A 24,248-nucleotide genomic window follows, 5' to 3' on the forward strand; every position below is an offset into this window, starting at 1 on the left:
TGCGGGCTCCGGCGCCGGGCGGGGAAAGGGTTAAGGGCGGGGGGCGGAGGGCCCGGCCCGGCCCTGCCCGCCCCTATTTAAGGCGGCGGCGGGCACGGGACGGCTCGGTGCGATGGCGGCTCCGCGCCGGCCGAGCGGCGGGGGGCTGCGGAGGGCCCCGCAGGACGGGCGGCTGGACGAGATCAACAAGGTGGGGCTGGGGCCGCCTCCCGACCCGACCCCCGTGGGGAGGGGGCTGCGGCGGGGCCGGGCGGGGCAAGAGGAGGAGGAGGAGGGGGGCGGTGGGTGTAGGAAGAGCTGCCGACCCCTCTGCCCAAGCCCCTTTGGAGAGGGGATCCGGCCGGAGGAGGAAGCGGGGTTTCTACGGGGATCGCTTTCTGTCCCCTCCGCTCCTGGCGTTGCCCTCTCGGGCGGCTCTTTCCTCGCCGTGCACCGCACATCGGCGGGTCCGAGCGGGCTGGTAGGCGCCCGGGGGCTGGCTGCTTCCCCTTGGGAACGTGCTCCAGCAGGAATGGGGGCTATTGTTCTCCTGGAGCACTTCAACCTCCCCTCTGCTGTATTGAGCACTTCAACTTTTTCTTCCCGGAGTGAGAAGTTGCTGCTGCTTAGAGCTGACTCCAGCCTTCCTAGCTTTTCATTACAGCGGGTGAATGTGTAGCCCAGGATGGCTGGACGTCCCACAAGCCCTGGGCAGGGGGAGCGGCACCTCCTGGATTAGTGCAAAGTGCACTGGGCTTTGTGCCCTTTACGCCAGGGTCAGGCAAGGTCCTCTCCCCCGAGCTTCAGGCTTGCCCCGTCCCTTGCTTGGCATGGCTGTGGGGGGCAGTTCTGTTGGCATCCCTCCCAGCTAAGAGTGGTTCTGAGGGTGAAAAGAAGGTTTTAACCTTGAAGCAAACAGTGCTGGGATTTCTAGCACTTCTAGGTGCTCCTTTAGTCAGTTGCACCTTGGTGTTACAAGTGCAGAAATCAAATTGCTGTACAAGATGAGAGCCCAGAGGAGATGGTTTCCCCTTGCCCTCACACTGACTAAGCTATGAAAAGTGCCCAATATGTTTCACCAGACAGCAGTGAGACAGTAGAGGTGAAGTTTAGGTCACTGGAGAGGGAATTAAGTCATTAGAAATTACTCAACTAATTAGAAATTAGGACGTGCTGCGGAATAAGAGTGGGAAAAGAGGTGTCACGTCATAAGGTGTAGAATAAGAGTACTCAGTTAAAAAGGAGCCTTTGTAACCTGCTGCTGGAAGGCAGATACAGCACATCCTGCACCAAGAAGGTGTGTAGGAGGGTCTTACATATCTCCCCTAGACAAGATGGTGTTGACCCCTAGGCTGAGGATGAAGGACTGTGTTGTACCTACTGCTGCAGTTTCTGCTTCTCCAGAGCCATCCTCCAGCATCACTCAGGCACAAGGTGGATACACAATCCTTAAGCTGGTAGGAGCTGTAGGACTGAGTCTGGGAAGCTGTGCTTCCTGGGATGCTGCTGGTGTGCCACTGCTGTGTGCCAGGGTTTGGGGCTGTTCCTCTTCCTATGCAGGGGATAGGTTCCTGTCTCTCCCCTAAGCTGCCACCACTTCTGTCTTTTCTTTGGGTGAGGTTTGGATGATAAAAATGGAACAAGTGACTTCCCGCTGACAGAGCTGCTTGTTTGCATCCTTGCTGCCCTGTGTGCTGGCTCAGTGCTACGAGACAGGGTTTGAGCAGCTCAGAACCAAGCTGCAGATAGCATGGGTGGCAGATGCCCATGGATCCTCAGAAGCCATTGTGCTCTGGGCAGCAACCCCCACGCTGCTCTGCTTTGCCAGCTCTATGTGGCAGTGGGGGAGTGCAGCAAACAGCCTTGCAGCTCCCTGACACAGATCTGATACAGAAACTTGGGCTGATACTGTGGCTGGAGCCAGGGAGGGGGTTTCCCGAGCACTGAAGAGCCCTAAGGCTGTAAAACAATCAAGTGCTCCTAATAAAACCTATCAGGCCGAATTCCTATCAGGCTTAATCTCATTGTCTCATCCTAACACTTAGCTCCCTCCAGCCCTGTTTTCCTGGCTGGTTTCTACTCCAGAGCTCTGCTGGGATACGGGTCTGGCAGGCAGTGTACTGAGTGCACATGTGCTGCTGAAGGATAGCCGAGTCCTAGTGCTGACTTCTCTCTTCCAGCCTGAAACACTCCTCTGGGCTTCCCTCTTGGTTGTTCCCCTCTTTTCGGGCAACTCAATCACGTTGTCCAGCCTCGTGCATCAAGGTGGCAGGCCTAATCCAGCACAGATTAGTTTCAACCTAGTTTTACCTTCTAATGCGCTGGGCTGCGGGGAAGGAATTCAGCCTTGCTAGAGAGCAGGTGCCTGCTTCTCCCATCCAGGGCAGGCACCAGCATCCCTCAGCCCCTTCCCAGCCCCAGCAGGCAGGGTGGCTGGCATTGAGCACTTAAACATCCCAGTGAGAGCTTGGCCTGCCAGCTGGAGTCACCTTTTTGGGGAGCAAGGAAGGATCTGGCTTTGCTCAGGTTGTTCTGCAGGTACCTGGGACTTGTGTGGCTGAGTTTATTGGCTTAGAAAAGTCTCTCAGCAGCTCAAGAAAGGCTGTTCAGGGCAGGAGCAGGGGAGAGGCTTTTAAAGCAGTTCTTATTTATAGAACATGTCCCTTAAAATGGGAACTTTAGCAAAGGGCTCTAGGAGGAACTTCAGCCACTCTGAGTTTGAGTCACAGGCCCTGGGGACTGAATTCCTGTGTGCCATTGTGAGTGTTGCCTTATCGCAGTCACAGCCCAGCTCACACACAATGTGGAGGGTGGAATGCCTTTCAAATACACGCCCTTGTTGCTTCCTTGCACCTGGAGCAAAAATGTGTTGCTGGTGGGCTATCCAGTCCCCCTCCAGTTGAAACACAAAGGAACTGAGTCCTAGTCCTGTGTGCAGTGTCACTTGTATCATGCTGCCAGGGGCTGGTGGGCTCCTGGGCACGTGTCCCTCAGCCATCAGGTATGGATGCATTCCCTTCAGTCTTCACCATTTCTGTGCTGCTTCTTGCTCTCGAGAGACACTGTGCTCTGCCCTCACGTCCCCTGTTCTGCTGGGAGGTGGAAGCTGCTTGCTGCTCCTGCAGGGCAGGAGTGAAGCTGTGACCTGGTGGCCAGGAGGTGTTTTGGCCCTGTTTTGGTTTTTGGTGATGTTTGCCTTCTCCAGAGGCTATTCAGTGGCAATGGCAGTGGGTAACACTACCCTGGTCTCTGGTGACTCCTAATGCTGCTTGAGCCCAGGTCTAGAAGCTGAATTGGGCCCTTTGTGTTGGGCTGGTAAATGATACCCCTGGGTAGAAATAACTGAGATAAATGAAACTGAGTTGGCAAAGAACAGTAAAAGAAGGAACGGGGAATGTTGCTTTTCACCACAGCTCTCAATTTGAGTTGGTGACCATGGTGATGAGGGAAGTCAGTGTCACACTGGTTTGGTGGCCACGGTCTCTGGTGTCCCATCTGGAGATTCTAGGGTGGGAGGAGGGGATGGCAGTCACTTCTGCCCTAGTGGGTGTCCTGAATGAGTGTGCTTGAGATCGCTCAAAAAATGCAGCCTGTGGGCTTCCTGCAAAACCCTAGTTCAGCTGCAGATAAAAGACTTGCCATAGCAGTGGTTAGCTGGCACTGAAGGCTTGAGGGCTCCCTGAGCAGGTCCAAGCTCCCTTGTCACAGTGAGGAAGGAGGGAGCAGCTTGTGGAGTGCAGGCTTGAGGGACCCAGGAGCAGGATTAGGATGACCAACAGTGATGGGCACACAAGGCTCTTAGTGACCCCCTCCTGCCTTCCACGTGAGCATGGGGAGCAGCGGTGAGGAACTCATGCCCAGAGTAGGGAACAGCCTCAGCCCTTCATCCATTAACCCCTCAAGGGGTTTGTCCTGGACAGGCCCTGCATAAGCAGTGCAGATGTTAATGATTTCTCCACTGAAGAATGTGGTGTTGTTGCTGAACATAGATCGAGTCATTAAGCTGGGCTGGGCTGGAGCTGGGCGGTGTGGGAGGGCAGGGACAGGAGCAAGACCCTGCTGCTCACAGCTGCGGGGAGTGTTGCTGGCAGGGCACAGCAGAAGAGCTGGCTGTGCAAGTTGTGGTCTGCCCTTTTGGGTATCTGGAGGTTTTTGAGGTGGGGCTAGGGACAAGTGACTAGAAGTGACCCAGGGTTTCCTTTCCAGCCTGAGCAGTGTAGGGGGAGAAAATGGATATTCAGTATGAGAGAGTTCCTAAGCCCAAAATACCCGTCCTTTTGGGCATATGACGTTCTGCAAACTTTGCCTGCTCTATTTGCAAGCCCTCTGAGTTTATCTAAGAGTTTGAAATCTGAGATAAGAGTGCTTTTTGCAAGGACTAGGAGCCCTTGCTGGAAATAAGTGCCCAATCCACATGCTAAGTGTGCTTAAGGAGAGATGTGGGGAGCTGAAACCTTGGGTGAGCAAGATGAGGGGGTTTCATGCAGTTATTCCAAAAGCAGGTGGGGTCCAGTCCTCCTTCAAGCTGCTGGTGAGAAATCTGAGACATCAGAGGGATTCCCCTTGCGCTGGAATGTTAATGACAAGGTGTGGAGGGATTCAGCCCATTTTCAACTCTCCTGATGCTGTTGCTCAGCTGTGACTCTCTGGGAATTGTGTGGGTCTTCTGGGTAATGGTGTCTTTGCAGGTGCCCTCTAGGGTGTTTTCCTTTGCTTCTTTAACCTTTGGGATATTTTTTTCCTGTTTTAGGAATTTCTCTGTGACCCAAAGTTCAGTGATGAAAAAGACCTGGAGGAGAAGTTGGCAGTGTTTAAAGGTGAGAACTAGAGGGATTATTTTCCTCAGCACTTGGATTTTACCAGCCTGAGATTCTCTGCCAAATACAAGTGACTGAGCTAGGATGGATGCCTTTCCCCTTGCTTGTGGGACTTGGTGAAACTCCCTGGAGAGGTGTTTTCCACACAAGCCTTTGTGCTTCTCCCACTTGCAGAGCAGGGACATGTCACCCTACAGACATCCTGCCTGGCAGCTGCTGTTACTGCAAAACCTGCTGTGTGGGCAAAACCCTGGGGAGCAGCAAAGGAGGATGGTTTCTGTCTAGTTACCCAGCCAGCTGACTGGCATAATGGACCATCCAATAGCTGGACTCTTTTTTTTTTTTTTTTTTTTTTTTTTTTTTTTTAAATAAGTAGGAGGACTTCATTCCACAGAGCAGAAGTGTCAGCTGCTTTCTGGAGGAGTTGGGGACTTTCTCTCTCTAAAAGTTTCTTTAGTCCTTTCCCAGGCCCTTGACACCAGCACTGATATGTCTAGTCTTGGCCAAAGCCTGACCAGTGTGCCAGCAGATCTAGGGCTTAGGTTTGTGCCTTTTGGGGATAGAGAAACAGACCAAAAGCCTGGAGTCCTCTGGAGCTTGTCCCCAGACTGGTTACAGGACAAGATCTGGCAGGGTTATTCTGGTGTACCCACTTTCTTTCCAAGCAGTGGCTGAAGGCAGTTGAGAAAACATGCCTGCGTCACATTGCCCCGAGGTTTGTCCTCAGCCTGGCTCTAACCAAATAAAACCTGACCTTGCTTCCATTTCAGACATTGTCTACTATTTCCTTTTGAATTTTGGCTTTGCAATCTAGCAAGGAAGAAGCTGGCTGGCATTTTGTGATCCCTTACACCGCTGGGCACAGAGGAGCCTCCTGTGCTCCCCGATCTCTTTGTGTCGCCTTTTGTGTGGCTTTGGCTTTTGGCTGCAGCCCCACATTATTTTTTCCCATCACAATTGGGGCTCTTCAAACATTGCAACTGTAGGTCACAGGCGCAGAATTCCCTGTAACGAGAGCCTTTGGCATCTCCTCCTGCTGCCTTGTGAGTTTGTCTCCGTGGCCTGTCCAGCTCTCCAATGCCTCCTCCAGCTCCCCCAACAATCGGCTCATTGTGTGATGATGGGGGGAATATTTCTTCTCTGCAGTCCTTCCCACTGCCACCCCCCACGCCCCTCCCAGCCTGGGGGAGGCAAAGATGGAGCCCTCATGCAGTGTTTGTGTAAATGTATTTGTGGGTGAGGGACCACGCATGGTTTTTGCCCCAGTATATCCCCGCTGCTGGGGTGGGAGCGAAACTTGAATGTGTGAGCTGAGGCTGATGTAAAGCTGCCTCTGTTCTCTGTACTTTTGGCTAAGTGTCAGCTCAGAAGAAAAGAAAACATGTGCTGGGTATGGACATGGCAGAGCAGGGTTTGTGTGCCCAGGCATATGCAGGGGGGCCTGACCCCAGCCAGGGAGGTGGCACTTCATATGCACAAGGTCATTCTGGTGAGGCAGAGTGTGGGGAGAGGCAGTCCCACATCAAGCATCACTCTGGCCCCTAAGCATGTGTGTTACAGCTCCGATTTCTTCTAGGATTGGTTGCTTGATGCTTGAAGGGAGACATTTACTCCTGCCTGAAGCATGAGCAGCTTTGGTTTGTACACGGTATTTCCGTAGGTCTGTCCTGGTCAGCTCATAGCAGCAGTAATACGTGGGCTGAGACCCAGGTGAAGACATGCCAAGCCATTCCTCTCCCTCCTGCCCATCAGCCCAGTTAACCCAACACTTTCCTTTGGAAGCACAGATCCTGGGAAGACTCTGATGTGTGAAATAACCACTCTTGCCTTTGGCTCCTTAAATTAGCCTGCCGCTTCTCTGTTCATGCTCATACGCTTGCTGGTGTCCCTGGAGCAGAGGCAAAAGGTCTTTTCCATTTTCCTTCCTGGGGCAAAGGAGCAGCCTGGAAGGGCTTGGTTAATTTGAGTCCTCCGAGGCTGTTGTGGGGAGCGAGTGCTCACTGCAGGGTGATTTCTCCAGCTCAGCATGGATGGATGGTGCCAGCAGGCATCTTGCTCTTTCCATTTAGCAGAGCTGAGGTGATGGGGGGTCCCCTGCAGCGCTGGGAGCTGTAAGCTCTTGCCTGAAGAGCTTAAAGTCTAAATGGGGAACAGCTAGCAAGGGGTGGGGGGTGTGTAGGAAGCTCAGGTGTGCCTCTTCAAAGGGCAGGAACTGCACAGGACTGAATTCCTGAATTTTTTACCTCAAATCAGTGCTCTGCCTGTTACAGCATGCGAGTTTTTGTCCTGCAAAGCTAACCAGACCTTCTGGAGCATGCCTCCCCTTGAGAATGCTGGATTTGCTCAAGTCAGCAGTGTTTGACAGAAGGCTGGAAGGGCAAACAACCTGCTCCAGCATCACTGTGCCCAGGCATGTTCTTGGCTTCGCCCTCTTGATGTAGTCCTTGAGCATCTCTCCTGGCAGGTGCTGCTCTGGGAGTGAGCACAGCAATGGGAGCACTGTGGAGTCTGTCCCTCGTTATTGCAGGCAACTGCGTCATTTAATCCCCCTTCTAATCCGATCAAGCTTCATCTCGGGAGTGCTCCTGGGTTTGTTTTCCTTGCTACTCCTTCTGGGAGGCTGTTCCAGAGCTTTGTTTTTCTGGCTGGAAACCTTTTAACGCTGTTCATAGCCAGCTGATACCTTGTTCTCATGCCAGTGTTTTCCTTCAGCTTAAACGAAAAGCAGCCACAATTACAGAGCACTCAACTCTAGAGCCCTAGAGTTGAGATAATGATTCTAAAACCAGGCATCGAGATGGTCTCCCCTTCTGAACTTTGCATTCAGCAGTATATCAATCTTATCCCCAAATGCTTTATTTCATTGCTGTCAGCAGGCAGTGCTCCAAAGCCCTGTGCACCCCCTGCTCTAGAGTCCTGCTGACTTAATTCTGTGTCTCTTCCAGAGAAATACATGGAGTTTGACCTGAACAACCAAGGCGAGATTGGTGAGTGACTCTGAGGGATGCTGGGCTGGAACAGCAACAGCCTGTCTGCTGCTGAATCTGCTTCTTCCCTCTGCATTGATGGTGTTAAGGAGGAAAACTTGTGGGCTTTTCCCATGTCCAGCCTTCCTTGGATCTTGATTGCCAGCCAGGGGCTTCTTTGGCTCCCCAGCCCCTGCCTTTCAGCTTCCTCAGTCTCTCCTTGCCTATTTCAAGATCTAAGCTCTTCTCAGTGCTGTTCTCCTGAAATTCTGTTTATCTCCTCCACTTCTTTCTGCTCGAAATGCTTTTTTTTCTTCTCTCTTTTTCTCCACTGAGGCCTTCTTCTCAGTCCTCTGCTGGGAAGCTGGGAATTTGGAGCTGGGAAGCTGCAGGACTTTGACAATCCTAGGGCTTGCCTGTCTTGAGGCAGGAGCTGTATAAATCCATGAGCACTTCTGGTGCAGAGAGGCTCTTTGCTTTGCAAGGAGGGGAGCGGAGGGAAGGAAAGAACTTGGGTGTGAGTCTGGCTCAGCTGAGCAGCCCTGCTTTGGGTCCAGAAAGCACCAGTTACGTAAAGTTCCAGCCTCCTGCAGTCCTGGAGCTGACACTGAAGTGTAACCACTTGTGTACTGCGCTTTTCCAGGAGGCTGCTGCCTCGTTCCCCTCCTCCACAAGTCTTCCAGCTGAAGTGAAGCCTGTGGGGAGCTGGAAGAGGCCTGACTTAGGGCTTCCGGGAGGGAAGGGGCCCGCAGGTCTCAGCAGGCAGCAATGCAATGGGAGGAAATGGCCTGTGGCGATGGGCAGGGGCGTCTGCTCCCCACAGCTTGTTTGTCTCCAGCTTTAACCCCGGTGTTGCTTCCCTCCTCCTCATCCTTGTGATTCTTGGCACCACACTCCGAGCTAGACAGCACTGTCCCCATGTGTCTCTGGAGCACTTGGAAAGTTGTCCCTCTTCTCTGAGTGTGTGCTACTTTTATCTTGAGCTGCACAACTGGGAAGTGATGCTCTGTACCGGGCAGAGTGGCAGTGAGCTGTACTGGAAGGCTTCTTGTGGCTTTTGGCAACAGCTTAATGCTGTCAGCCACAGAGTCCGCAGGTGAGGTGGTCTCAGGTGGGAACTCATGGCTCTGTCCCTATGGTTGGTCTGTGGGGTCACCTCTTGACTGCAGCAATTGCCTTGCTCTTGTAGATTTGATGTCTGTCAAAAGGATGATGGAGAAGTTGGGGGCTCCGAAGACCCACCTAGAACTGAAGAAGATGATCTCTGAGGTGACTGGAGGGGTCAGTGACACCATCTCGTACCAGGATTTTGTCAACGTGATGCTTGGGAAACGCTCTGCTGTGCTGAAACTGTGAGTGTCCCGGGATGGAGGCAGGGAGAGCAGCAGGGCACGAGCTGCTGTGTTGGGAAGCTGGGAAGCACAAGCTGTTCTGTCTGGTGGAGCTGGAGCTGTGCACACTCGGTGTTCACAGAGGGAGACGAGGCTCCTCATGCAGGGCAGTCTGCAGGGTGCCATGAGAGGGTGTATAAGCCCATGTCCAGGCTGAGCAGTGGCGAGTGCTCCCAGCAGAGCCGCCTGCTGTGTGGTAGCACAGGCTTCCTCCCATGTGCTCCACGGCAGCCATCCCCCTCCTTTCCAAGGGTGTGCAGGCATTCAGCACTGCAGGACCTCTTCCCGTCTCTTCCAGGAGGATCCTGCTGGCTTTGGGGAACACAGGCTTCCCCTGTGGATGGTGGCAGGATCTGAGTGGTGAATGATGGTCCTGCCAGCACCAGTAGTACTGGCTTCTGTTTCCCACAGGATGCTCTATCCCTGCCTGATTTTGGAGAGACGGGCAGTAGATGGAGATGGGACACATGCTTGAAACAGCTGACTCGTGCTGGGAGAGGCTTTCTGTGGTACAGGCTGCCAGCACTAGCCTCCCACGGCCCCCTCTGCCCTCTCAACAGGGCTCTGAAAGTGCTGCTCTAACAAATGGCTTCCAAACACTTGCTTGGCTCCATCTCCATCCCATTGAAGCCTGGCGTTTCCTTTCACAGCTCAGAGGCTAGCCCTGCTTTTGTGTTTGAAACCACCATGAATAGGAGCTGATCCTCTCCATCCTCCTTACCCCTTTTTGAAGGCAGCTTTAGAAACACAGCCAGCTTTCCAGGCAGGTTGGGAGGAAGGATCTTGCACCCACTCTCACATGGTTTCTCTAAGCTGGGACGTGCTTGCTGGCAGAGTCTTCCCACTGTGTGCTGTGTCTGTGTTGGGATGCTCCTCTTCCAAGCACACGCAGACTTCTGACATCCCTGCTCCTCCTTTCTCTCTGCAGAACCAGACTGAGCCTGCAGCCTGTCCTGTATCTTCCATCCCTCCTCCCAACTGCAGCAGCTTTCACAAACAGGTCCCTTCTCTTGCTAACAGACACCCCATTGTCTGTTGGACTCTGTAGAGCAGGAGCAGAAATGTAAAACTCGTCCTAAGAGCAGTGCAGTCCTTTGATCCATCGAGGCAGCTGGCGTTCCCAGCGTAGCTGCAGTCCTCAGGGAGGAAGACAGTGCTAGTGGTTGCAAAATGCTTGAGATTCCTACAGCCAGTGCCTTGCTCCTTGTTTTTGCTCTCTCCCCTGGCTGTAACTGCTGTTGCTTGCTCAGTGTTGGCTTCTAAATGTTCTGCTGTGTGGTTATGTGCAAGGTGGGCCAGGAGTGGTATTTGCTTTTACGCATCAGGAGCACTTGGCATGCAGTGTGTGCCCAGGGGATTTCGGAAGTGGCTGTCTAAATAAAATGTGCTAATCCTCTGGGCTCTGAGAGGAAAACCAGCAGAGACTTTGGGAACCCACTCCTGGTAGCCGCTGGAAAACCAGCCTGGCAGCACTGCCCTCTGTTGGCTTTCCCTGCTTTGTTAATTATCGAGTGCCCTTTGTAGGGGAGCCAGATGCTCTTTTTCAGCAGATAATGCCACCCCCAATGATGGATAAAGATGCATTTGCTTTTTTTTTTTTTTTTAATTGGCAATATCTGTTGTGTTTTGCAGGGTCATGATGTTTGAAGGAAAAGCCAATGAAAGCAACCCAAAACCTTCTGGTCCACCTCCAGAGAGAGACATAGCCAGCCTCCCTTGAAGAGGACAGGCTGTAAAATGGGCACTGTTTGCTTTGCTGGCCTGTAACAGAGGTTACCTGTGCTTTGTTACTCTTTACTATGGACAGTCCTAGTTTTCAACTAACCTGCCTTAGAGGAACAGCAAGGGAAGCTGGAGACCCCCAGCTCGTGTCTTTCTGCTGCATCCCTTAGCCAACTTGATCTGTTAGACAGGAGCTGTAGCACCAAGCGTAACGTGAGACCAAAAAGAACAAAAAATATCCTGTGATTTTACTCTTTCCTCTGCCCTTCCTGCATTTCTCAGACAAGGAGCTACTTTGTTCCCAGCATACAGCTTCAGAGCTGTGCTTGTCACCACAGGTTCCTAATGGTCCTTGCTGCCAGACATGGACAAAGCCCCTGAGGGCGGCTTCATGGGTGCAAAGAAATAAGTGCCTTCTCTGCTCCATCCTCCCATTCCTACTTTGGACTTAGTTCTTCCCCTCCTGACCTCCCCCAAATGCAAATCAGGCTCCCATGTCTGTTTGATCATAAGGGGAATGTGGGAATGTGCTTGGACACAGAGATCTGCCTGTGCAGCCTTTTGGAGTGGGCACAGCCGCCTGCAGGGACAGCTTCTGTCGGCTCTGGGGGCTCATCCTGCAGGCAGATCTCAGGGTCCAACACCAGGCACTGCAGGTGAGGATGGTTGAAGCCACCTTGGGGACCCCCTTCCTGATAAATTTAGACTTGGGTACAACCAGGAGCATAACCTCTGAACAGGTGATTCTGTCCCATCCATGGAGTCCAGAAACAAGCTGTGATGCCTTTGCAGCCCCACAGGATGCCTGGGGCAAGTGAAACCTCCAAGTGAAAGGAAGCTGAGTGACCAAACTGAGCCCTGCCAGACCAGTTGCAGACGAGGATCTGTCCTCAGGCAGCTGCTCTGTCCCTCTGATTTTTGCAGACCTCCCTGTATGTGTTTCAGCTTGGTCCCCTGGAATTATCCATTTCCCTGATGGATAAGCCCTCAAGTCTGCAAAATAAGAACAGCTGTAAGTATGGAATATGAGCTGGGACTGTGCTATCCATGCTCTGGTTACTGTGGTGATTCTTGTTCCATACACAGTTTCTGGAATCCAGGTGTTTGCTCTTTGCCCTTTCCCTACTCTTTTCTTTAATGTTCTTGACAGCTTTTAACTTTTTTAAAATCATGGTTTAGTAAGTACATTTTTAAAAAAGAAATACAGATGATTAACTCTACTAGGCTGATTGTTCCTGCCAAAGGCTGCACTTTTAAATAATTAAAAAAACAACAAAAACATTTCCACTACTGTTTGTGTGAAAACCAAAAGTGTAATGGAGAGAAAAATTATGAGCAAAAGCAGCACCAGTCTACTTCAAGGACTGAAAATAAATCTTCTGAAGCTCCACTGTGTGTTAGTGTGTATTGTTATCTCCTCTGAAGCTTGGTCCCTGGTTCCTATGATTGGTTGCAGATTAAGGGAGCTGGTTTCCAAGTCTGTTAATATAAACCCTTAAACAGATCCTGGAGATAGGTTTGGACTGTCTTGATCTGATCTTTATCTGTAATAACTGACTGAAAGCCATGGAATTTGTGTGATGAAATGCAGAGGCCACCTCTTGAAAGCTGGTGCTTTTTTCTGACTTACTGAAAAAGAGCAGGTGCCAGTGCTTATTTTAAGGAATAACTTATTTATTGAGAGCAGACACTTGCAATGCTTCTCTTGAAGAAGGGGTTTTTTTTTTTTATTCTCTCTGCTCTTGAAGCAATTGCCCAAGGTTCTTGTCTGATGTGAACTATCAAAAGGGCAGACCAGGTTTCCTGGGGAATGACTGGGTGCACTTTTTCCATGTGTTTCTCAAAAGGACAGAATTTCCCTGAGATCACAGCCCCATGTCTGCTTTCTGTAGCCTCTGGGAATGCACCTGCTTTTCTTGGCTGTGTGTATTGAAGCTATTGTTCAGTTAGAAAATAGGAAAGCATGTTACACAAGGGAAACTTGGATGTGGTTTGCCACAGTTCAGGTCACTGCCCAAAGCCATCACTACTTGTCTCTGTGGAAATCCTTGTCCTTTTTGGTCCTGGAAAAGAGCTGGAAACAGCCCTTCTCAAAGTGTCCCCGTAGGAGTCTGAGTGGGAGCTGAACCCCTCAAAACTTGAGGAGCAAGTGAAGAAATCGAGGACCTGGTGTGATCAAGTCCCCACATGCGGCTTTCGTGTGGTCCTGGAGCACAATAAGGCTATTCCAGCTCACAGCGTTTCTGTGTTTCCAGCTCAGCCACCCCCCACTGGATCTGTACAGGGGCTGAGCCAGAGCATCCCTGCGCTCCCACTGCAGCCCATGCCAGGGGAGCAGGATTTTACCTGAGGGAAAGGCACAAAACTGTCAGGGGAGGGTTAGGCTGGAATTAGGAAAACATTCTTCCCCCAGAGGGTGGTGGGCACTGAACAGGCTCTCCAGGAAATGGGCACGGCCGCAAGGCTGCCAGAGCTCCAGGAGTGTTTGGACAATGCTCTCAGGGCCATGGTGGGGTTGTTGGGGTGTCCGTGCAGGGCCAGGAGTTGGATCTAATGATCCTTGAGCGTCCCTTCCAATTCGGGAGTTTCCGTGATTCCTTAGACCTGAAGCAACACTGCGTCTCTGATATGGGAAAAACATCAAAGCCCCTCACCAAGGGCTGGTGGCCGGGTCGGAGCAGCCGCCTGCCAGGCTTGGCAGGGACAGCCAGGGCCCATCCCCGGTGCCAGCGGGGGCTGTCCCTGCGGGGCTGCTCCAGCGGGCCGAGTCCCCTCGGGACGGAGCAGGGCACGGGCGTCCTGCGGCTTCCATCGCCTCAGAACGTGTGGGGAAATCTGGGTGAAAGCACACAGCCTTAAGCTGCGCCAGGGGAGGTTCAGGTTGGACACTGGGAGGAATTTCTTCACAGAAAGAATGATTAGACGTTGGAACGGGCTGCCCAGGGAGGTGGAGGAGTCACCGTCCCTGGAGGTGTTCAAGCAGCGACTGGACGTGGCAGTCAGTGCTCTGGGCTGGGTGACAAGGTGGTGTTCGGCCATATGTTGGACTCGATGACTTCAGAGATGTTTTGCAACCTCAGTCTGTGCAAAAAGGGTTTATTAAGCACAGCTGTTGTGGGGGAGGACCCGGTGGGAGGACCCGGAGCACCGAGAGCCGCGGCCAGAGCGGCCCCGCCGGAAGCGGAAGCAGCGCGGGACTCTCCCGGCGGGGCGCGGGCGGCGGGACCGCGGCCGCGGGGCCGCCATGGGGGACGACATGGACGTGATCCCCGAGCGGGAGATGAAGGTAAGGCACGGGGAGAGCGGGGGCTGTGAGGGGCAGCCCACCGGGGGGGAAGGGTTGACAGGCTGTTTAACCCGGGCCGGGGGGCCTTGGCTTGGAGCCGGAGGGGAACGGGGCTTGGAGAAGGTTCGGCCTGGGCTGCGAGAGGTGGTGGGTTCTGGGGGAGTCTTGGTTGGGACCGTGGGGCTGACAAAGTGGGGGGGTCGTGGCGGGGCTTTTTCAGACATCCTTGCAGTGCTAGTGAAACAGAATCCCAGGATGGGTCAGGCTGGAAGGGACCACAGTGGGTCATCTGGTCAAACTTCCCTGCTCGGGCCGAGTCGACCCAGAGCATATGGCACAGGATTGTGTCCAGAAGGGTCTGGAATATCTCTAGGGAGGGACACTCCACATTCTTTCTGGGCAATCTTGAGAACTTTCCAATACTCGAGGACTTTCCAGCATAGTGTGGTACAAGCCTGTGGGGTGGAAAAGGGAAGGCTGGCATGGCCTTGGTATAGAGGGGTGTTTAATGTCTGGGGAAGGAATCACAGAATGGTTTGTGTTTGAATGAACCGTAAAGCTCATCTCGTTCCAACCTCTGCCACGAGCAGGGACACCTTCCACCAGACCAGATTGCTCCAAGCCTCATCCAGCCTGGCCTCGAGCAGTTTCAGGGATGAGGGAGAGTTGTAGGAACCTTGTTTTGGAAGAAGAGTGATGCGTTTCTAAATCCTCCTGTCAGCATGCCTTGTGCTGGGAGTCTCCTGGTTTGGGGAGCAGCATGTGTGGCTGTGGGGCAGTGTGAGCTGGAGTCTTGCTGTGTGGTGCCAGCCTAGCCTGTCCTGTGTCACTCAGTGTTACTGTGAGGCTGAGTAAAAAGGGACACCGGGGAACAGATTCGTGGTGCAATTGTGGTCTTTGTGCAGCTGCTTTCTGCTCTCAGAAACAGGGTAGTTGGGCTGTTTGTTTTGCAGAAGTTTCCGAGTTCCTACATCCTCCTCAGATTGCAGGAATGTACTTATTAGTGGCAGTAATTTGGGAATAACTCAGGTGCTTGATTGGAGTTACTGGCATAATCAAGTATGTTAGCAAATGTACCTTGTAGCAACAAGATCTGTTCAGTGCTGTTCTATCTTTATTCCCTTCTCTTTTTCTCTGTGTCCCTTGGCTGGTTCTGGTGTGCTCCTGAGAAGGCCAGGTGTCCCAGGCAGATTTAGCTCCTGCAGATATTATGAACACAGGCACTGGGTACAAGAGAGATTTAACCAATGGTAAAAAAATGTGGTGTGATCTCAGTCTTTCATAGATGAGACAGAAAATGTGATGGAGTGGCCAGAGACTGCCTGGGTGTGTGGCAGGGATTTGCAGCTCTCATGGAGAGGCTTCTGCACTTGCCGTCTTAGAGACGCCAAAGTAAACTGTTCCTCTTGGGCAGCATGTGAACAGCTCCTTCCCAACTGTCTCAAACAGGATTTTCAGTTCAGAGCACTGAAGAAGGTTCGCATCTTTGATGCTCCTGATGATCTTCCCAAAGAGCGTTCCAGCCTCCTCGCAGTGTCCAACAAATATGGGCTGGTCTTTGCTGGTGGAGGGACCAGCCTGCAGATCTTCCACACCAGGGATCTTCTCATGCAGAAACAGCTGGGAGAAGATCCCAATAAAATTGGTAAGACACACTTAAATCTCATGGTTTTGACAGTGACAGGTTTATATGGAATTTATGACATGGAGTTTTTGGCTTCTGATACATATTACAGCCTTTGTCATTCTCTGTCAGGCATCTGAATTGCCACAGTTTCTTGTGTGGGAAGGCAGGAACAAAGTTGGTAGCCATTCTTTGCTGGGTTGGTAGCCATTCTTTGAGCTCTGAGCCTGTGCATGTGTCAGGGATGTGTGTGAGTGGAGGGACAGAGTTCTCACACTGAGTTACCCACTCTGACTAAACAACTGTCCAGGAGAGGGGAAGAAACCACTGTTCCACCACCTGACTGCAAAATGGTTTTCATTCTCCTTAATAACTGTTCCACTCTGTGCATACATCAATAAAGCCAAAAATCTTACCACTTGCTATTACTCAGGTTACTGAGGAAGGAAAATGGCGTTTTCTTTTCTTAGGAATTTGGCAACTCTCAAGATTGTATTGATAGAGATGAAGGGATTTGCTTTCATTCAGTTTTTCTACATGTTACCTTTGATAGGTGCGGTTAATGGGACTGAGGATTTTTGCATAAATTTGTTGTATTGTTTTACAAGAACAAATCTTGCTATTTAAATTTGTCCTCTTTGTTCTATCTTCCTTTCCTTTTGTGTTTTAAGAGGAGAATATTCAGAGTACTGTGGTTCCCATGAAGTTTCCTGTGCAGCACCTGGCTCTGAGCTGTGACAATCTCACCCTGTCTGTCTGTATGATGTCTAGCGAGATCAGGTCCTTCATCAGCTTTTTTGATGTCCGCACATTCCTAAATCAGGTACAGCATGTGCCAAGTGGGATTGGCTTTGGTTTGGGGTTTTTTTCCAAATAACAGCAGAGGAGAGGTGTAGCTGGAGTGGGATCTTCTGTCTCTATGAGGGTTGTCTTGTAAAGGGGTTCAGTAAATTCAAAATCTGCTTGTTTTTATCAGTCATTAATTTATAGGCAGGTTAAAACTGCTTTGAACTATGACTTCAGGAGAGTTTGGTTTTGTGCTCCGCTTTGACTGTCTTGTGTATTTGTCTTTCCTAAAAGGCAAAACAGCAGAAACATGCTTTTGCTTGTCACAAACTGGCCAAGGACTCAGGAAGCACAGCCGTGGTCAGTGACCTGAAGTGGAACCCTGCCAATCCCACCATGGTGGCCATCTGCCTGTCCGATGGCAGCATCTCTGTCCTGCAGGTCACAGACTCTGTGAAGGTCTATGCCACCTTCCCATCCTCTGCTGCTGTCACATGTGGTGAGTGGCAGCCTTAGAGGGCACTCAGAATGTTGGGCACTGAAGGACAGATGCAGATTGAGAGGTGTATAAACACAGGCTGCTTGGCTCAGGAGGAGGTCTCCTAAAATTCTTCACAAAAAGGAAGGGTTTAAACTCGGTGAGACTCAGAAAATGTGTTGCAATGGAATAACTCTTTCCCAGCTGATTGCAGCAGCTGAGTCTTGTGAGTTATCAATTATGCCCACCTGTGGTTTGTGCTGTCTCAGGCTTGACTCATTTCCAGGAAAGCATGCAAATAAGCATCATCACCTGTTGGTTTTTGAGCTGTGTAGTCTTGCTTTCTCTGTGACTGGATGACTCCTTGTTTGACTCAGATTCATGATTTTTTTGCAGTGGAAAAAAATAGCAATTTTAATTTACTGCTCCTGTTTTTGTGGGGCCTTGTAACTCTCCAGGTCCTTAATGCTAATGAAATTCTCCTCTTTTTTTTTTTTGCCTAGTGTGTTGGAGCCCAAAGGGAAAACAACTGGCTGCAGGGAGGCAAAATGGCACCGTGGTGCAATATCTGCCTGTAAGTGTTGGTGGTATTAAGGCCTTATGTCTTTTCAGAATTTTAAAATATGATGGTTTGGGTTTTTTGTTTTTTTTTTTTTTTTTTTTTTCATTTGTTTGGTTGGTTCTTGCATCACAGACTGCAGAATTTGGTTAGGTGGCACATGGTGTGAGCCATGTGATGCTGCCCAAGTGACTCAATAATACTCAAGTGTCTTAGGCCAATATTTGATTTAGTTTAGGGTTTGCACTGGTCACTGAAAAGTTGAAATTTCAAAGTGGCCCATGATGAGTGTTAAAACATGGGTGAGTTGCTCTAAACCAGTTCTCTGGGCTTTCTGCAAAACTTGCAGCTGTCTTGTTTGTTGCCTTTTCTATGTATTTAAGAGTTGTTTTATTTGCAGAATCTGCAGGAGAAGAAAGTAATCCCTTGTCCTCCCTTTTATGATTCGGACAATCCCGTTAAAGGTACATCTTTTTATTACTTTTTAACTTGTTTTCTCTTTAAAAGTGTTTTATTCATTCTTCCCCCTGTTGTCTTTGGTTATAGCAGCTACATTGCACTGGTTATGTAGTTACAGTGTGATTTTCTGTGATTCTTAAGCTTGGTAGTTCAGGAGTTAGTTGCCATTTGTTTGTCATTTCCTTTTGTGTGCTGTGCACAGTTAAAATCAACAAGGAAGTACTATTATAAAGTGTTTCTGGCTGAGGTATTTGCTTTCTCTTTCAGTTTTGGATGTACTTTGGATTGGCACATATGTCTTTAGCATTGTGTATGCAGAGGCTGATGGGACCCTGGAAATGTCTCCACAAGTGGTCATTGCCATATTGCCTGTAAGTGCCAGCAGTCACAAAGACACAAGTGTTTGTTGCTTGTTCATTACAATGGCAAGTTGCTTTTCTTATTGACACTGACACCACTTAGAATCTGAGTTTGGTACTGCTGTAAATTGTGGGTTTGAGGTTGGGGAGATTGAGTGGAGGAAGTAGGATCCACCTGAAAATCCATGAGTAACCTGTTCTCTGCTGAGATCAAGTTATGACATTGTTGGTGTGCCCTGATGCTGTCAGATTTAAGGGAGATGGCTTGGTTTCTGCATGGGAAAATAAGTTATCAATGTTGATCTTACAGAAAAAGGAAGAGAAGCGACCAGAGAAGTTTGTGAATTTCATGGAGCCGTGCTACACGAGCTGCACTGAGAGACAGCATCATTACTTCCTCAATTTTGTTGAGGAATGGTGAGTGGCAGGAGTCATGGCAAGGTCTTTCCCTTGATATGCATGTCTGAATGGTCAGTGCTTCTCCAGAGATTGTGTTCCTCCTTTTTGTAGACCTTGCAGTGGACTGTCATGTTAATTTTAACCTGTTTGTGTCCATGCCTACAGGGATCTAGTTCTGGCAGCTTCAGCAGCTTCCACAGAAGTCAGCATTCTTGCCAGGCAGGGGGATCAGGTAATATTTTTATTCCATTTGTGGAATATATTTTGTGTTGCATTTGTGCAAATGTACATTTTCTTTCCCTAAGTATAACCTGTATAAGACCTGGAATATAATGAGATGATGAATTTTTTTAAGACATCCCAAAACTAAACAAGCTCCTAAATTGTACAGAATCTTAAGATAATTCTTAGATGAAAAAGTAATGTGTGTTGTGAACCAAGTACCGGAAGTCTGTTCATGATGATTCACTTGGCAGTCTCAAAATTTGGTCAAACTCACTATAACAAAGTGATTGATGTGAGGTCATCAGTTGAAGGTAAGCATTAGAAGTGTCTGACCTGACGTGCAGTTATGCATGAGAAGTCACACACAAATCTGTGAAGGACCCTGATCTTTCTGGCATTTGTTAATCTGACAAATGTAAGTAGATACTCTCTAGCTGGTGTTTCAGCTGTTGTAGGCTGGAGTGCTGAAGAAGGCTGGTCACAGGAAAGGAGCAGTCAATATAATAATAATAATTTTACTTTTTGCAGAACTGGGAATTGTGGGTTTTGGAGGACTCCAGCAGAGCAGAACTTCCTGTGACAGATAAAAGTGATGACACTCTGCCCGTTGGTGTTGCTGTAGATTACACCAGTAACATGCCCATCATGATCAGTAAGTCTTGTTAGTCTTTCTTGTGGAGTAGTCCAAAAATCTCAGTACATTTGATATTTTTGAGGGGCAGCCTTGTGCCCAGAGTTCTGGGAGATCATTCTGAAAGGGAGACCAACACACCTCCCGCTGTTTTTATATCAAACCTATAGCACATGGCTTTACTTGTGTGTGAAGATTCAGTGGCAAAGTGTTAAATACAGTTCTTTCCTGGAGCTTTCAGCATCCTGGGGTATGACACCAACAGACATGGCAAACAAAGCTCCTGAGTTACATCTGTGTTCCCCAGAACTGAGATTACAGTGAGTTTAAAGGAGTCGTGTTCTAACACTGGGGATTTCAGGCTGCTTGTGAGGTGTTCTTTATTCTTGTCACTTATGTCCTTTTGCAGAACTGTTTTGTATCAAGTACATTTGCATGGATCTAAAGGAAAAGTGGGTTGGTTTCAAAGCCAGAAACAGCAAAGATCGCTGAGATGAATGTGTAGGTTTTCATTCTGCGTTAAAGCACAGGGTCTTTACTGCCTAAACCCTGCTGTGCTCTACATCTACTCAGCTGCATTATTGCTGTACCTTCTGTGCTGCCTGAAGGCTCTTCAAAGTACCTTGTCAAAGTCTGAAGCTACATCTGAGCTATTGTGTTGTATCTTAGTGAATTCTATGAATTCTTCCTTGAAGCCCAGAGACAGATTGAAATAGAGATGCCTTCAGGCAGGGTGGAAGGTACTGCAGTCAGGAGTTCCTTAGGGGCACAGGAGGGTGCCAGTTAACTGAGAACTTCACCTGAAAGAAAACCTACAGTAGGGAATTGAGGTCAAACTTTGTACTTGAATGCCAAATTGAATTTGAAGCCTTTTCTCTGTTAATCTATACAGTTACTGGATTAAGAAATCTGTCAGGACAGATTTTTTAAAGCCTGTGTTGTGCTGCCTCAGACTTTTTAGAAAGGTTTTTTGGAGAAGCTTTTTGCTAACACTTTGTCTGTGTTCTGACACAAGTTTGGCTGCACATTAATTGGCTTTGCAGTTCACAGCAAGTGTAGGTTGCAGAGAAACCTCTTTTGTCCTGGAGCTTGTTCCCATGTGGAAACTGCCCTTCCCTAGCATGCTCTTCCTGAAGAACCAATAATAAAGAAACATGGCCATCCACTGCACTGCCTGACAAACAAAGCACCATGATTATAGCAGATTTTTCCTGCACTCTAGATGTGTTGGGTTGGGGTTTTTTGTTTAATTAAGCACAGTTAAACCTTGACAGAATGTTTTTAGAAATACGGAGAGTGTTCTGGGGCCTTTAACTGTGCTGAGAATTTTTGTACTGAAGCAGACTCACAAAGCAGCTGCATAAAACACAAGTACTTTATATCTATGGTTCAGATCACAAGAATATTTGTTTGATGTTGGCTTTCTTTAAAGTTAAAAAGCTTCCTATGTAGCAATTCCGTTTTGTAGTTTATGCATATGAATGTTAATGAGGTGGCAGGGCCCAGTGGAATGTGGGGACTGCTGAAAGGAATTGAAGGAGGGAGCAGAGTATCAGTGAGGAAAAAGGACCACTTCAAAAATCTGAAAAAGCTTGGCACAGGAATTCACAGGTGAAAGTTGGGCTTTGTCATTCAGGAGATGACATTCAATTGTCAAAATAACCCTTTTATGAAACATGAAGTCAGGAACGGAAAGGAATGCAAAAGGCAAGAGAAAGAGAGCTGAGCATTGACAAGGATGCAAGGGAACAAAGATGCAAATGAAAGCAAGAAGGGAGAAATGAAAGAAATGTGTGAAGAAAGTCACATGAAGGTGGCAATTCCAGCAGGAACAGAATAGGAAGCTTTGACTGCAGGACTTATATGTGTGGTCTCTGGCAGGTGATGAGAAGATCCTTGCTCCAGCTCCAGTTCTGATCCTGCTCTCTACGGATGGTGTGCTCTGCCCGTTTTACATGATCAACCAAAACCCAGGGGTCAGGTCACTTATTGTGACCCCAGAGCCTCTGCAGCTGGTGGGGGAGAGAGTTCCAAAGTCAACAGGTAAGTGCTCCAGTGGGTTAGGGAACACTTGGATCTTTGTCATACTGATCTGTCAGTTCAGTAGTCAGACACACGTGTCACAGAAAACATATATTTTCTTTATAATGATAGTGGAGGGCAGTTCTTGGGTGTTTTGAGCTCCCAAGACTGTTCTCTGTCTTTTATGCATCAGTGTGAAATTATCTAGTCCTGTGCATGAAATCACAGAATCATTTAGTTTGGAAAAGACCTCTAAGATCATTGAGTCCAGTCTTTAAACCTGTTTGTTTGTGGGATCTCAAGCACTTTGCAGGCTGTGCATTTAGACTTTCCTGTGCAATCAGCCTTTGGAGAATAGGGCCAAAGTAGTTTTGGGAGGCTCTTTGCCCAGCTTTGAGCATGGCCTGCACACTTCAGAGAGGTGATGGTTTTCCTCCATAGTTTTGCCACAGGAGGTCATGATATGAACTAAGGTGTTTGGCTGCAGCAAAATCCTATTTAAACAAAATCCTATTTAAGGCTTTCCTCAGCACTGTGAAAATTGTGTTAGCAGGTGGAGTAGTTTTGTTTGAGTTATAGATGTGTTGCCCTGTATTGTGTGATGTAGGCAGGTAAGATGATTATTTTGCTTGTTTTCATGCATGTAGGAATAATTGCAAATGCACCGTTTTCTTCCCTGTGCCCAAATTTGCTTCTCCTTCCCCAGCCAGAATGCTGTTGTTTGGCAGCCTGCCTCCCTGCAGTGCTGGCTAACTTGTGTGCCAACTGCCTATTTTATTTGAGATGGCAGGAACCCCATCAAAATCAATGGAGGAAGGTGAAGCCCTTTCACAGGAAACTGCCGACAGCATTAACCTGGACAGATTGTTGTAGTGATCATGACTTTGTACGGTTTCTGTATCACTTGCTGGGTTTGGGGACTGCAAGCCCAGCTCTGCCATCTCTCTTCCTCACTGTCCAGTGAGAGAAGCAGTGCTGAGCTGTCCCCATCAACTAGATTTGGCCTTGCAATACCTTCTGCCATTAGTCAGTACAGCCAAATGAGCGTCCTCCTTTCCCATTTGTCTTTCTGCAGGAAGTACTGCCACAAGTCCAACCACTCCTCCAACTTCTCTAAAGCCTGACACAGTGCCAGGTGTTGCTCCCACTGTGCCCACCTCAAGTCAGCCTCCAGCAGGGAGTGGAGCAGCTCTTTTTTCCTTCATGCCTTCAGCTGCGAAGACTCCTGGCTCCACGGGCAGTGATCCTCCACCGTATTCCTTTGCCACCGATGCCTCCAAGCAAGCCCAGACTCCTGCTCTGACTGGAGCAGCAACATTCTCCTTCTCCTCTGCTTCTTCCAAGGCATCCATGACTCCTGCTTCTGTAGGCACCACAACAGCTACTGCCACCTCCTTTCCTTTTGGGTCCATGAACTTTAAACCAGCTGCAGACAGCTCGTCTGGGCCATTGCTCTCCACAGCACCTGCTGCACAGAAGTCATCTTTTGCACCTTCAGCTTCTTCAGTCAAAGTGAACCTCAGTGAGAAGTAAATAGATTCAGTAGTGAATGCAGGGGCTGGATACTTGTGAAATTGCTGCAGGCGTGGATAATGTATGGTAGTTCTGAAGATGGTCTCTGGCTTTTTGCCCTGACAACTGTTCCCCATGTTCCTGGGAAAGCACTGAGGAAACCCCTCTTTATCCAAGACTGTCTTGGCTGGGAAGACCCTCAGTGCTTCCCGTGCCAGAGGTTGTGTTCATGGGCATGGTACTAGTCAAGGGACAATGCCAAAAATTTAGACTGATAAGTTGCCAGAGAGTTAGGGGTTTTTTTAATCTTTGTTTCATAGGCATCAAACGATGCTTTGGTTTGATGCAAATCATGGCTAAAGACTGCTGGGAAATCCCTTCCATCTGGGACTGGTTTAGTGGGGTGATGACAGCACAAGTTTCTCTGTTGAGGGTTCCTTACCCCCAGCTTGGGAGGAAGCTGGAGCCACAGCTGATGGATTGCTTTGCCACTCTGTGTTCAGCAGAGAAGGTGCCAGACCTTTTGGTTCTGTTCTTAAATGGACACTTGCTCACTGAGCACAGGATCTGGAATCTTCAAAGCTTGTTTGCACCAACTGAAAAAAACTAATATTGATTAGAAACTATGCAAAATGGGTTTGAGTGAGTGTTCTCAGATGTCATGTACTCACTCTTCCCTCCAACTCCTGAGACTTGCTCTCTATTTTTAGAAAAAGTGGTTTAAAACACAGAGCTGTGGTAATTGGAGCTCCCTTTGAAGGAGAAGAACTTTCATGTAAATGCATCATAAGAAATTTCTGATGGTTCACATGATTATTTTTTAATTAGAAAAATCTTTACTACACCAGGATCTGATGGGAGCTCTTAGGGCTTTTTATATTTTGTGTATAAAGCAAATGATACGCCAGTGAATTGGCTGAATATTTAAATTGGCTGCCTCGAGGAGCTGAGTTTGCAAATGAATAGAAATTCATATTTTCTTGCAGAATTTCTGTTTGAGCCTTACTCTGAGGATGACACTGAGGGGCAGCTC

The 24,248-nt window shown here is 49.1% G+C and overlaps 2 protein-coding genes across 4 annotated transcripts in view; both read left to right on the forward strand.

Moving 5' to 3' along the window:
* The first annotated feature begins 91 nt into the window (after positions 1-91).
* Positions 92-12,265, forward strand: AIF1L (allograft inflammatory factor 1 like). Of its 2 annotated transcripts, XM_042052534.1 has the most exons (5): positions 92-190; positions 4,730-4,796; positions 7,742-7,783; positions 8,952-9,114; positions 10,786-12,265. In XM_042052534.1, exons 1-5 carry the CDS (start codon positions 113-115, stop codon positions 10,871-10,873), a joined length of 438 nt encoding a protein of 145 aa, XP_041908468.1. In that variant the 5' UTR covers positions 92-112; the 3' UTR covers positions 10,874-12,265. The 2 variants fall into 2 exon arrangements, with proteins under 2 accessions (XP_041908468.1, XP_041908469.1); XM_042052535.1 differs by lacking the exon at positions 7,742-7,783.
* Positions 12,266-14,056: 1,791 nt separating this feature from the next.
* Positions 14,057-24,248, forward strand: part of NUP214 (nucleoporin 214) — a 38,841-nt gene continuing 28,649 nt past the window's right edge. For both annotated transcript variants that reach the window (XM_042052370.1, XM_042052371.1), the window contains exons 1-12: positions 14,057-14,161; positions 15,611-15,806; positions 16,457-16,608; positions 16,866-17,070; positions 17,553-17,623; positions 18,009-18,072; positions 18,335-18,438; positions 18,737-18,843; positions 18,991-19,057; positions 19,579-19,702; positions 21,563-21,724; positions 22,779-23,232. In XM_042052370.1, coding sequence (XP_041908304.1) covers positions 14,120-14,161; positions 15,611-15,806; positions 16,457-16,608; positions 16,866-17,070; positions 17,553-17,623; positions 18,009-18,072; positions 18,335-18,438; positions 18,737-18,843; positions 18,991-19,057; positions 19,579-19,702; positions 21,563-21,724; positions 22,779-23,232 — 1,748 coding nt within the window. In that variant the 5' untranslated portion in view covers positions 14,057-14,119. The remainder of the gene's footprint in view (positions 14,162-15,610; positions 15,807-16,456; positions 16,609-16,865; positions 17,071-17,552; positions 17,624-18,008; positions 18,073-18,334; positions 18,439-18,736; positions 18,844-18,990; positions 19,058-19,578; positions 19,703-21,562; positions 21,725-22,778; positions 23,233-24,248) is intronic.

This window comes from Corvus kubaryi, unplaced genomic scaffold, assembly GCF_017639235.1.
Source record: "Corvus kubaryi isolate FWS band 111438036 unplaced genomic scaffold, C.kubaryi_AGA036_p1.0 78, whole genome shotgun sequence".
Taxonomy (NCBI): Eukaryota; Metazoa; Chordata; class Aves; order Passeriformes; family Corvidae; genus Corvus; species Corvus kubaryi.

Bases quoted from the DNA above. Each gene is read 5' to 3' on its own strand.
- AIF1L (XM_042052534.1), top strand. From the start codon at position 113: ATGGCGGCTCCGCGCCGGCCGAGCGGCGGGGGGCTGCGGAGGGCCCCG. The intron at 191-4,729 runs GTGGGGCTGGGG...TTCCTGTTTTAG, and splicing joins GGCTGGACGAGATCAACAAG to GAATTTCTCTGTGACCCAAA. The intron at 9,115-10,785 runs GTGAGTGTCCCG...TGTGTTTTGCAG, and splicing joins CGCTCTGCTGTGCTGAAACT to GGTCATGATGTTTGAAGGAA.